The sequence below is a fragment of the Amblyomma americanum genome, chromosome 3 (genome assembly GCF_052857255.1).
Source record: "Amblyomma americanum isolate KBUSLIRL-KWMA chromosome 3, ASM5285725v1, whole genome shotgun sequence".
NCBI lineage: Eukaryota > Metazoa > Arthropoda > Arachnida > Ixodida > Ixodidae > Amblyomma > Amblyomma americanum.
In genome coordinates, this window is record NC_135499.1 from 166,634,009 (window position 1) to 166,647,984 (window position 13,976).

At 45.0% G+C, this 13,976-nt stretch overlaps 1 protein-coding gene across 1 annotated transcript in view; it reads left to right on the forward strand.

The window, feature by feature from the left end:
- LOC144123448 (neural cell adhesion molecule 1-like) overlaps positions 1-13,976 on the forward strand; it is a 192,638-nt gene that overhangs the window by 104,447 nt on the left and 74,215 nt on the right. The window contains exon 2 of the mRNA XM_077656274.1: positions 4,403-4,747. Coding sequence (XP_077512400.1) covers positions 4,403-4,747 — 345 coding nt within the window. The remainder of the gene's footprint in view (positions 1-4,402; positions 4,748-13,976) is intronic.

Below are 13,976 nucleotides of genomic sequence, written 5' to 3' on the forward strand. Positions count from 1 at the left end.
CGTGGGTTGGCTCCCGGTGTCGGCGGCTGAATTAAAGCTGAGGCGAAGTACAAACACGTTCGTTTGCAGATATCTCATTGCGCGTCAAGGAATCGTAGTTGCTTGACATTTATACGGCGCGTTCCTAAGAGTACGATGTCTTTTGCGGCAAGCTAAACTTTATTTTACACTTTTTTTACCTATGCTATTTTTAGCTGGAGAACAAGGCTTGGCAGCGTTGTTAGGTTGAGATATAACGCTTAACGGTTGCTTTTTGCGTTTTTTTTGGGAGAACTTGTGATATTGTTTCTGCAGGTGAGTTTTTAGTAGATTTGTAGGTGTCTTTTTTGTTTTGTTATTGCATATAAAAAAGTGGAGCTTTTTTGTCTGCCTGCACGTAGAGAGAAGAAATTATTAGTTAAAAGCTTGTTTGTTGATAAGCAGAAACCATTAACCATAAAACTAACATCGCTACAGCTCTTTGTATTCGAGCTTCTAGCTTAAAGAACTATGACAGCTATCAAGCACCTGTACGAAACCCTCAAAATGCGTCGCAGATGCACTTTTCAAGACTAGGGAGGCAGGTAGCCCGGCATTCCCAAACGTAGTTACGCGCTTCGTGCGAGAATAAAACCGTCAGCGACGACACCCGATCGACTCCTAAGAAGCAAGCGTAGACGATAACGATGTGCTGTATTTACCCAAGATTACCGGTCGCCCTCATCTGCGTTTTTCTTCAAAGAAAGAGAACCGCCAGACGTGCGGCCGACGAACCACGCCGCAATTTTGGTAACGTACGCTGAGAGCATAACATGCGGGAACGAAGAGGGCTATTGAGCAAGTGAGCACACATGGTGTCAAGTTAATGCAAGCCTTTTCCGGAAGACGAAGACGGGGACGGCCCGGCGCCTAGCCAGCGTCTTTTAAGAGAAAATGCACGCGCTCGCGCACCCCAATCAAGATGATGTGAACACGCTCGCCGCTAACTCGCTAGCTCTGGCAAAAGTTCTTTGACTCGCAACGACACGTCGATCGACGAGTTTGTTGTGATCCTTTTCATCACTCAGCAGGTTCCTCCACAGCAGGCAGGGCCTCCTCCTGATCATTTGGACTACGTCCATTGCAAGCGTCCATCTCCAAGCATTCTCTAGGTGTGGCTTTTCCTCACTACTAGTCAGTATGCAGAGAAGCACGCTTCGGCGGGGCAAGTAAATGACCGAGCGAGGGGGGCGGCAATGCAGGGGAATAATGGAACTGGCGATCCGTTACGTTCCCTCAGGTCTGCTTGCGGAAACCGGAGCCTGTGGGGTCAGCTGTCACCATCTGTCGAGTTAATGTCAGTGGTCGCGCTGTCCGGTTCGCCACGCGTCGCCCTCCCCCTTCGTTAGCCGCGCGCTGTCGTCGTCATACCTCGGGGAACTCATTATCGCCTGCATCTCATAGGATTGATTAGCCTTAGGAAAAATACCTGAGCTGGGGTGACTGTCCATCCTCTCCCCTCTATACACACACACACACACACACACACACACACACACACACACACACACACACACACACACACACACACACACACACACACACACACACACACACACACACACACACACACACACACACACACACACACACACACACACACACACACACACACACACACACACACACACACACACACACACACACACACACACACACACACACACACACACACACACACACACACACACACACACACACACACACACACACACACACACACACACACACACACACACACACACACACACACACACACACACACACACACACACACACACACACACACACACACACACACACACACACACACACACACACACACACACACACACACACACACACACACACACACACACACACACACACACACACACACACACACACACACACACACACACACACACACACACACACACACACACACACACACACACACACACACACACACACACACACACACACACACACACACACACACACACACACACACACACACACACACACACACACACACACACACACACACACACACACACACACACACACACACACACACACACACACACACACACACACACACACACACACACACACACACACACACACACACACACACACACACACACACACACACACACACACACACACACACACACACACACACACACACACACACACACACACACACACACACACACACACACACACACACACACACACACACACACACACACACACACACACACACACACACACACACACACACACACACACACACACACACACACACACACACACACACACACACACACTTCGCAGCCTTTTCGTTCTCTACTAAGATGGATATTGATTGAAGCATGAGTATTTAACGCCACCGACTGGGTGCGGTAGGACAATGACAGGAAAGTATGAAAGAATAATGCCATTGTTGATAGGAACGAATTCCGTGATAAAATGAAAACCTAATGGAAGTAAAGTCGCAGTAAACAATAAAATACAAGCAGTGGCTGTAGACAAAAATTAAGCTCGAAAAAATAAACATCAGTGTGTAAATACCCAACAGTCTGAACAAACGACTGCTTCTTTCTGTCTTTTCAATACCTTGAAAAGATCCATGTATTTTATAACTTGAATAAAATCATTTTTTGAGCTTTAAAAGGTAACAGCATTAGCACTAGCACCTATATTTTAGTAACCTATACGAGCTCTCGCCACATGTCGTCGAATCTCTAGGGGAACAGTGCCATCCAGTGTGTGTACGTTAACACGTCAATTCTCCGGATCACCCGTTGCAATTAATTATATTATGACATCATCACGCTCCATTCGTACTCTTTTTCTTTCCTTCTCTTTCCCTTTCAACTCTGTGGAATACCAGGTCAGGGTTAATACTTCAATACCAATTAAGCTTTAGCTTTTCTCTCTCTTTCTAGCAGTAGTAGTAGTGTGCGCGCTCTTGTTTTTCTTTTTTCTTTTTAATGGATGCCACGGTTTACGCCTTGTTGACTGCGCTTTCGTCGTAGCCCTTCATATCCGAAACCATTACAAGAAATGCGTATAAACGTTTTGAATGAGGCAATCAGTGGAAGAGCCAAGATCCGCAGTTTTTAGCTTTCGATTATAATACGAACGACCCATTAACGAATCCAAACGCCCATCATCGTTAATCAATCAATGCCATGGGCTTGAGCCTGCTTTGCTTTTCAGGTCATGAAAAAAATTCAAATCGAAAATACAGAAATGCAGGCAAGTTGACACCAAGCCAAGGCGTTTTAGCAGCGTATTTGAAAAGGTCAAATGATTATTATCTTCTCTTTCCTTCGTTCATTTCGCCTGTATGTACATCGTCAAAAAGAAAAGTATACATGGACTCCACGTTGTGAAATATGCCAACAATTAGGATACGAATGCTGGGAATGAAGATTCACACAAACTACGTATGTCAGTGAGCGGTGTGATTGTCAGGCATTTCAACCGTAACTCTACTTCTTTCTATGAAAAAGCCAACAGTCATCGAAACCAAGGAAAGCATAGGAGAACTGTTTTTTTTAATTGTGATGCCGACCAATCTAAAATTATTAGTGTAATCTTTTTGTAGCTGGAAGGCCATAGATAGGAAATTAGAAAATTGGCAGTCGCTTATCTCGGCTATGCCAGGATATACACAGCGAAAGCTAGGGCATAGCTTGGTTAGCCTTGGTTAATCTTGATTGCAAGTCCCGGTTAGTCTGGTTGTCTGGCTAGTTGTCACGTGGTTCGCAACGCGGTTCGTCACGTGACCAGTCACGTGGTTGGTCACGTGGTGCGGTGCGAGCATGGTGGGAAGGCGAGCAGGGCGAAACTGAGTTCGTGGCCAATGTAGCTTTCGCTACAAAAGCAGCTATATGCCTCAAGAGGGATCCGAACCCTCGATCTCCGTATGCCGCATACGGTGCTTCACCAACTGAGCTACGGCGGCGGCTGTCCAATCTTCTACTTTCGTAAGTATTTATGTTGCATGTAACCTAACCTTGAGTGTGTTCACCAGCGCCACCATCGTCCATAGCGGCGGAAAAAGAACGTTCTATATTGCCGCCAATGACGTAGGAACGTGAACTGTGAAGGCGGCGGCCGTGCCAGAACCCTCAAATGCTACCTATGGCAAAAATACTGCCAGAACCGAGGCCCTCGTTAAACTATTGAGCAGGCAAGGGCTCTTTAAAACGGGCATACATCTTTATGTACGTACATGCATGTAGACCTTCTGCGTGTGAGATTGCATGCACTTTCTTCCCTCATGTGCTCTCAGATTCAATGCTTCTTTGCTGCAGAAAGAAAACTCCCATTGAACAGTCTTCTCATTTTTTCTCTCTCGTTCTCTCTCTTTGGGGTGCACTTCCAGATGGTCCAGGGCCTTCGGTGGTGACCAGCCGCGTGGGTGGCGACGCAGCGCTGCCCTGCCACCTTCGGCACGCCACGCAGGACTCGTGGGCCGTGTCCGTGTCGTGGTTCAAGCGCGGCCTGCCGGGACCCGTGTACACGGTCGACATGGGCTCCGGCAACTTCCTGCAGGCCAAGCATCGGCCCGCGCACCTGTGGGCCGGCCGAGCCTATTTCTCCTCGGCCGACGAGCCGGCGCTGCTCATGATCGGAGACGTGGTGGCTGCCGACGCCGGCCTCTATGTCTGTTCGGCGCTCTTTGCCAACGGAGCTCAGCGCAACTCTACCGTTAGCTTCGTTGTCATCGGTGAGTCTCTCTTAACATGGTGTCAGTCATCCTCTATTTGTGAGCTAGTTTATCCCCTTCTCATCTTCGCTTCTTTTTTTGCCCCTTTGTTTCGCGCTCGTCATGTCTGAAGTGTCTGTACCAAATCATCCATATTACATTTCTATTCTAGACTCCAATTTTTGAACGCGCTAGCTAATGAGGTTCTCCGACAGGGCGTACCCCTACGACCTGAACATGAGTCTTTCAGTTGAGGTATTGCACTATCTTTTTAGATGAATCACACAGAGTCGGCGCTGAGCGACTATGTTTCGGAAAATAGCGAAAATTGTTTTGGCAGCCATTTGCGAAACACACGTGAAACTCTACACGGATCTAGTAATAGCAGCGCCCGCATAACTCGTAGAAATGCTAGTTTGCGCAGAGGCTAATGGCGAACTGGTTCGGATTGTATAGTTAGAGGGGGTTTTATTGTCGGATTGGGTAACCTAGTTGAAAACTTGGTAGAAGCTAATGTGTTTATGAATAGTCCCGCGATACACGCATGATCACAGGCGCGCAAAACGATCCTCTGAGAGATATGAAAGCGATCCTTACAATGCCACCTCACAGATGTCATTGTGATTACCTTCTAGTCTGTAAAGCCCAAGCATACTGGAGCAGCTAGAAAGAAAAATGAGCACTAAGTTATATCAATATGGCACATTAGAAATCTGAAATAGCTTAATTAGAACTTTGCGCAAATGTTAAACAGAAAAAAAGTATTTGTAGAATATCAAATGAGTACCCGCTTCGACTCAGCAGTTGACAGCATGTTTAAAGATTAAGGCTGGAATGCTAAAATACGTACAAAATAGGCTTCGTTCATTTCTCTCTTTTTATAACTTGCCCCTGTGTTGCTGAAAACATACACGAGTAAAAACACATCGCCGCACCTGCGCCAGAATTTTTATCAAAGTGTCCTTGGCGTCCTCAACACTGACAAAGTGCTTATTGCGAAGATATCTTTATATTTCATTCCTCATTGTTGAACAAAATACGATCGCAATAGAATACTTGGCACCGACGTATAAATTGTACAAATATTTTCGTTCAAATTGAGAGTTGTTTGCACGCACCTAGAATCGACACGAATCTATACTAATGTTTCACCGTCAAATGTTATGCAAGCTTCGGTGAGAACTGTAAATGCATATTTGCGTTCAAAGTAAGAAAATATTCAACTGCGCGTCAATAGCTCATCCATCATGCGACACTCCTTGACAGCAACACCTGCAACACAAGGGGAGAGTGTCTAAAAGCGGGCCTGTGCATGTGTCGAATCAAATAACGAACATGGCTTGGCACATTGTGGCCAGTAATATGTTCGGCCGCTACAAAATAAAGAAAAGGTTCTGAAATGACAGAAACATGACACTCAAATGACTAGAAGAAAACGTTGCATCCCACTGTGTCCTTCATGGCACTTTAGTAAGGCGGACGCAGCCATCATACACCATGCACAAGCGCAAACACCTTGCAGAGCACAGCACGACTCTATAGCGAGAGTTACCAACCTGCAAACATGAACTTCCTGTGGAATAAATCCTGATAAAAATACCAACTTGAAGAATGAATCCAACCTGCACAGACATCAATCATCCCGTAGTCACTCTAACCTGGCAACTGAGAGGACAGAGCAACGGCTGCTGGCCACAGCGATCTTATGCTCTGGTCGCTCCTTTTTTAGAAAGCCAACACTGTGCTGAGAGAGACTTGTTTGCTACAAGCACTGGGTGCAAATATTTTTCTCTCTTTATCTATCTTGTATTCGTCACTCTGCAAATTACGAAAGGCAGAATCGGAATGTAGTAATGCCAAAAAAAATATCGTTTTTTGCTAGTGAAGGATGGCAATACACTCCTATGGCAACGCAAGCAATGAGCGCACACTAAATTGTTACTTTAATCTGGAGTCATCGATGTAACTACAAGAAGGAACGTTATAAAATCAGCGCCGTGAAAAGGGAATTCAAATCACAAAATGGTAAACAAACAGTGGTACGTACTACGTGCATCTTTTCGTCCGCCGCCAAGTGCTGCATGCGCAAGGTACAGACGGCAAAACACTTGTCTAGAACAATCTAACTGTGTGTTCTGCAGCTCGCAAAACCGCTGCTACCAAGAACTCAGAAAATGACGAGCAAATCCTGTGAGTATAACTGCACATGCATGCTCACACCCAGATCATTTTTAACCAAATTTTATCGCTATATATCGCGTGTTCAGCCAGAAATGCGCCCATAACATGTTCCAGAGGACCGTTTTTCCCCCTGTAAAAGCCCCACAAAATGAACCGGCTTATTCTGAAACGTGCTGCTTTGTTTTATTCGTGACGAAGCAACATCTCACCGCAAAATAGACAGGACGAAAGGAGCGGACAGACACAAGCAACACCCCTTACTTTTTCCAGCATTGCCTGCAAACGCCGTGGCTACCGCGCCCCCTGTTTCGTCTATCCATTTCTTCCCACGTCGCTAGAAGCGTCTGCCGCATAGTTAAGTGCAGCGCGGAACACGCCTTTCAGACGTGCCGCTGTTTACACCACGGGGAGTCGCACGTAGCGTGCGCATTCCTTTTGGGGCAGCGCAGCCCACCAACCTTCTGCGGGCGACCACCGTCGTCTCGCCCCTATCGCTGGCCGGCGACTCCAACAAACTAATGAAGCTTTTTCTCTCCGCCGCCACGCGGGCGGAATGCTGCGAAGCAGCTAATTAGGACCACCTTATTTCTCCGGCGTGCGATTAGTCTTGCTGGCGGCGGCGACGGGTCCCACAGCGCACCGCGTACGTGCGGGCCGCGCGGCGCGACCGCGGCTCTCGGACCCGCGGCTGCGGACCACTCTTTTGGCACGCCTGGGAGCGACCCGTCCAGTTTGCAGTCTGCAAGACGCCATTTCCGGTCGGACCCAGCGTCGTGCACAAAAGACGCGCCCAACGAGAGACAGCGGGTAAAAGAAAGAGGAAGAGAGTGTGTGCAGGACGTTCGCAACGAGCCTACCTCCGCAGTGATGTTCGTGTTCATCGCTTTCCACCGTTGCGGACGTGCGCTGGTTCAGGTGTCATAGAGGCTAGTGCAAATAGCCGTGATTTCGGCCTAGGTTTTTGCCTAACCCGTCTGTTTCGCTCGCAAAAAAACCGAGGAAACGACCTCCAGCAGCAATCATATGTCCCTTGTCTAAGTTCGCGTTTGTAGACACCGCCTGTACTGGGAACAATTCACGCGTTTTTGTGCTGATAATCACGCGTTTTTGTGCTGACTTTAGCTATTATGATTCGAAGTCTCAAAATAATATTGCTCGCTGGGCATTGAAATGTTTCAACTTATTCGCTCGTCGTGAACTGCTAACCTTTTTCTAATATAGGATGTCTGAGATGTTAGTGCATTATAGTTTTACCGCCTGGGAATGATCTGTAGTCACAACTAGACCATCGTGAATTTTTCGTGTCAAAGGTATTGGTTATGAGTTATACTTTAAGGTTGTACTGCCGTATTAACACACATTAATTTATAAACAAAAGGAGGAAGACAACTGACTTAGCAGCAAAATACATCCTATGCGAGCTGTGTCTTTAAAAATTGAGTCAAAGGAGCGTCTAATGAGCACCTGTAAAGAACAATGAGGGTAGTAGTCTTCAGAAGTTTTCACTAATTTGCGTCTTTACTTCAGAAAAGTTTTGTGTTTGTTTGGTTTGGTTTGTAGAATTTAACGTCCAAAAGCAACTCAGGCTATGAGGGCCACTGTGGTGGAGGGTTCCGGATACTTTAGGCCACCGGAAGTTCTTTAATGTGCATTGATATCGCACAGTATACGAGCCTGTAGCATTTCGCCTCCATCGAGATGCGACCGCCGCGACCGGGATCGAACCTGTGTCTTTCGGGCCAACAGCCGAGCACTATAGACACTGATCACATCAGAAAAAGAGGAAAAAGTTGTGAGTGAATAAATCGAGGTGCAATCACAATATTCGGCTTTTATTTCACTATGATAGTATATACTTGCAAAAGCCTTAAATTATGAGCTATCTACCCTGACGCCTAGACTACCCGCGATTCTTTATGTTTTCGCTTTTTTAACACGGACAGAATAGGAAACGAGTGTTAAGCGACATTAAGCCTACATTAAATTATTCTTGACTCTGGATGTGACCCAGCTGTTAGCCTCTCGTTCAAAAGATGAATACCCCACTTGTATCGCAATGCTGAATAAGTGAAGCTTAAAAAAACATTTCAAGGTTATTTCTGCGTAAACCTTCTTGTTCTGTGACTGTAGCAATTGCGATTTACGAGCCCTTATCTGCTCTCAGAGACGATCACTCAGCAAATTAAATGGTTGAGAATACGACAAACAAAGAGAAAACAGCCCGATAAGGTCCCGCGCGCCTTAATTTGAGCATTGATCTTTTCAATAAAAATTCTATTTTCATTCCCATATACATGAAAAAGGCAAGACTACATACATTCATTTTGAATAGTTTTCAAGTGATTGGATTTTAAACAGTGCCGTAGCGGAGTTCTATAAGCATCCCTGGCGGTCAAAAACTCTGAAGGAATGACAAGAAAAGTGTCTCCCCTATCCAGAAACTGGGAGCTTTGGTCATGAGACATAAGGTAGCCACATCACACAGCACGTAAAGAAGCCAGTGGTGTCACTGATATTTTCGGAAAGAAGGAAAGACAAATTTTTGCTGTGAATACAGTTCGAGTTCATTTCCTTCAAACAGAGGAGGGGATGAGGTGGAAGCAGAAGGACTCAACGCTAAGGTTGGTAGCGGCTATTTTCGGTGATTTTTATGGAGTAAACACTCGCTTACTTACCGAAACATAAATTGCAAGAAAAACGTGGTAACAAATGCAAGGCGAGAAAAACAAACGCGATGGGAAATGAAATAGTCGTCGACTAGCACTTTGCTCTGTGTTTGCGCACTTGCGCACACCACATTGAGCAGGCCCTACTCAATAGAGCATAAGCGGTCTCTTTCCCGTTTATTCTTGCATTCACACGGGCGGAAAGCACACATGCCGATTAAACAAGGGCGTTGAAGCGTAAGACTTAAAGATAAAAAAAAATATCAACTCAAATATTACTCTCAGATTTGATAGGTGCACGTGTCAAATTATATCCTTTAATCTGAGGAAAAAAATACAATCAGGATTTTAAAAATTGTTGCAAAGTAGTTCACACCCGATCATATTTTATTTAATTTTTATTTCATACTGCAGCTTATCTTACAGATCCAAGCAGAACGAATACATATGTAGATATTACAGATGCAAGGGCACCAATTAAAAAGAACAACTAAAAAAGAAAGCATGCAGAATGAATATACGCTGACATTCATCGTTCCAGATAATTCCACTTGCTGATGGTACGCGGGAAAAAGAAAAATTTAAATGTGCCAGCTCTACCAAGAGAGAGAGAGAGAGAGAGAGAAGTGGTAGAGGAAGGGCAGAGAGGGTAACTAGTAAATAGTTCCGGTTGGCTACCCTGCACTGGAGGAGAGGGATGAGGGGGGTGTAAAAGAATAACAAGTAGAGAAATGCGGGGTAGCAAAGTACGGGGTAAGTGAACCGGGATGATGGTGACCTGTGATACGTGTAGCTAAAAATGATAAGTAGGACGCAGGATCAAGAGCCAATTTGTTGTTTATGTTTACTGATTATAACCATGTTACCTGATATTGTTTTGATCAAATGCTGTGTAACCCACCCAGCTATGTTTCTAACAGAACAGAGAGCAGTTTATACGAATAAGCTGATGCATAACCATGGCGAAAAGAGCGCGAACAGATACGTTTGTGGAAACTTGAGCGCTACATATCGAGATTACTCGCGAACGGAAGCAACCCCGATAGCATTGTTTTCCTTTCTTCCCCTGCGTTCAATAGAAGGAGGTGAATTTGTTTCATTCTTCACCTGAGCCCCGCGCATCGGGTTCTGTCACGAACTCCGCGGCTTATTCTTTTACAGAAGAGCTATATCTATATCGAGATAAAAAAACAAAGAAGTGTTTCTCGCAGCTTTGTTTGCATTTATCCCTCGCTGCTTCGACGAAGAGCGCTAACAATAGAACCAAAATTAATTCCGTGCATCACGTTTCCAGCGATGAACTCACTGGGACGCCAAGAGACGTTACAAGCCAACATGCTGCCTTATATACCTCCTGCCGCTGCAGTTACGCAGCTAGGGGAAACTCTGCCCCGCGAGCGCCAGATTGTGCCAATGATTACGCGCCCACGGAGTCTACGGACATGCGGCTGGTGAAGCACTGTGGGCAACTTATTTCTTGCAACTATTTCTGCGTCATCGAAGTGAGCAAAACTGATTGAACAGAGCATGTGTCGAATCGGTAGAGTCCTTATTATTTAGAACACTGGTTCGAAAGAACAGGGCAAGAGATCTATAGTGCGGAAATTGGCCGTTCATTTTGTTTTTAATAACTATGAGAGATATTTCACAGTATCGAGTGCGAAAAGCACATTGGGTTGGGACACACTTCCAAAACGTATTAATGTTGTGCGTTTAAAATTCTTTCATATTATATTTTCGGCCAGAACTCGAATCGATCGAACGCCATAAATATTTAACCCTTATGCGTTACTGCGGATAGATCATTAACATTAAGTTAAAGAATACAGGTGTCGAACTGACCCTTTTAAAATGTCTTTTTTTTTTTCAAAAAACGGTCCCGGAATAGAACCAGTTGCCCGAGGACATATATAGTGTCCACATCATCAAATGACTGATTTTCTTCTTTGCTTTGATATTACTTGTGTATAATTAATCCGTATTGTGGTTATCACAATGTTATTTTTTTTCTCACAACCTGCACGCGGTGGTATTTGTGTACCTTTTCTCCCCCCTCCCCCCCGTAATGCCAGACAATGGCGCTGTGGGTATTCTGATAAATAAATAAATAACTGACACAAGCGCTAGTATGGGAAGGTTCAGGAAGCAACACGGAAATCTATTCTGCTGTGGGATGCGGCCGGGGTGCTAGCATGTCTAGATTTTCCGCTATCGTTTAATTACTGTTTGTTCAATTTTACCCGAGAAGAGTTCATTGAACCCGTTCTCATTCTATTCTGCTGGTGCTGTTTCTCTCTCTTTCCTCTTTCAGAGGAGCGTCATTAGACATCTTTAGCATACCTTGTACCGTGTTACCGTTACCGGCGCGCCGGCAGGTATGCGTGCAGATATTGGGTACCCGGCGCCTTCTGGCACCCTCGAGGCGATCTGCGCATGCGCACTGAGTGCGCGTGGACAGTTAGTACTCCGGTAACGGTAACACAGTAGACGGTACGCAAAAGGTGTCTATTTGCTGCCACTGCTTCCGTCTACGGTAGTAAAACTGACGTCACAGTACTTGTTAGCGCAAACGCTAGTTCTTTGTGCTTTCTAACCATGCCAGGCAGAAAGGACCAAGGAACAGAAGTAGCGTAGTGCAGGAAAACAACAATAACGCATAATTTTTGATTGCCTGTTAAACCTTTGCGGACAATTTGCTGTTCAGTTAGTTGTACACACCAATGTAAAGAAAGGAAAAAGCTAAACCACAATTTCGCTATATCTACTTTTCTACGTGCGCTTGTGACGCTGTTTTGTTGAATTCTTACATGGAGCGTTGAAAGCAGAAATAATAGCTCTTCAGAAGGCATTTTCAACGAATTGCGGCCTTTCACGATTATATGTGCTTTCTGAAAATTTAGTATGAGGGCAATACATATAAACACAACGGTAAACAATTATTGAACATCGTACAGAAAGCTCCGAGAAGGACTCACATATTGCATTTGGCTTTAGAGTTGTAGAAAAAAATGCATCTTTTATCGTTTTCATTTCTTTCCCGTGCTTCTTCTCATCTTTTCTTTCATTCCCCTTTCCTTCCTCTTTCATCTCTTCATACCTCTTTCTCTTTGAAGCGCTTGGTAAATCTAAATCGCGAAAGCACAACTTAGCAAACGCCTGTTCATTTTCTCACCCTTACGTTGCATGCGCTTTTGTTTTACGCAGTCGGTGCTATTATAAAAAAAAACAATCGATCAAAATAAAGCTCCAATAATTGAATTACTGATTGCTTTCATTAATGTCACGGCACCCATTATGTGTGCGAAGCAAACTCCCATAAGCACTGCGTTCCGGAAAATGACCGCGGCCATTATACGGCACTAAAGATTGCTCGCTTTAGGAACTTGACGACGCTACACTGATAACGAGATTTCACTCTTTCTCTTTGTCTCCTTTTCCACTAAGCTTGCGTGCCGGGGATGAGAAGGCAGTCAAGGAGAGCGAAAGAAAGACCAGAAATTCCGTCGGCTGTTCTTCTTTTCTCCGCTTGCGTATTACCGATATACGGAGGCGTATAATCGCGAAATAAGCGTGTGGTGGAAAACGGAAAGTAACCGCAGTTGACGTCGATGGAGCCCCTGAGATTTTTTTTTTCTGGCCAATACAAACAGAATCGATAAACACGCTCCATGTTCTTATCACGTGTCCGTCACTGCCAGTTGCAAATTAAATCGTTAATTTTCATCGCACTCAGTCAATATTATGTTTCGCTAGTCGTACTTAATAATGCAGGTTCATAATATAAACCACTCTGCACGACAGAGCTCTAGAATAATACAACTGAATTAATAGAAGTGAGCAAGGTAATGCAATTGTATTATAATGCCTTACTTCATATTCGACGCCTTGTGCATCTTACGTGCTTCGGTTATGTGTAATGCACATGTCATGTGCACAGGCAAAGTTCGGCTTGACAGGCCAATGTTCGCGGTCTGTGCTTTCTAATCGCCAGGCGCTCTTAAGTAAATACTCGTCTCCCTGGCCGTCTTTCGGAAGCTCACACGATCATTATGAAATTAACTTATCACGGGTGCCCAGCGACGCTTTTGATGAAAACAGACTAAATTATCTTCCAACAATATGCTTTAAGTATGCTGGACTGATATTGTTGCAGTAATATATGAACTGCAACAACCTGCCTCTACCGCTAATGCCGTGATGCTTTGCCGCGGTCGGTTATCGCAGCTTCCAGGAAGATGTTACAGGTTGGCTAGAATGCTTGAACAATCAGGACTCATATGCATACAACTGCTAGTTGAAGCCATGTAGATAAGGCGATTCTCTAATCACCAATACAGAGGTAAGAGAGATGAAGCCGGAATTGATGTACTCTACAGAGGCGCTGTAGAGATTGTAAGAATGCC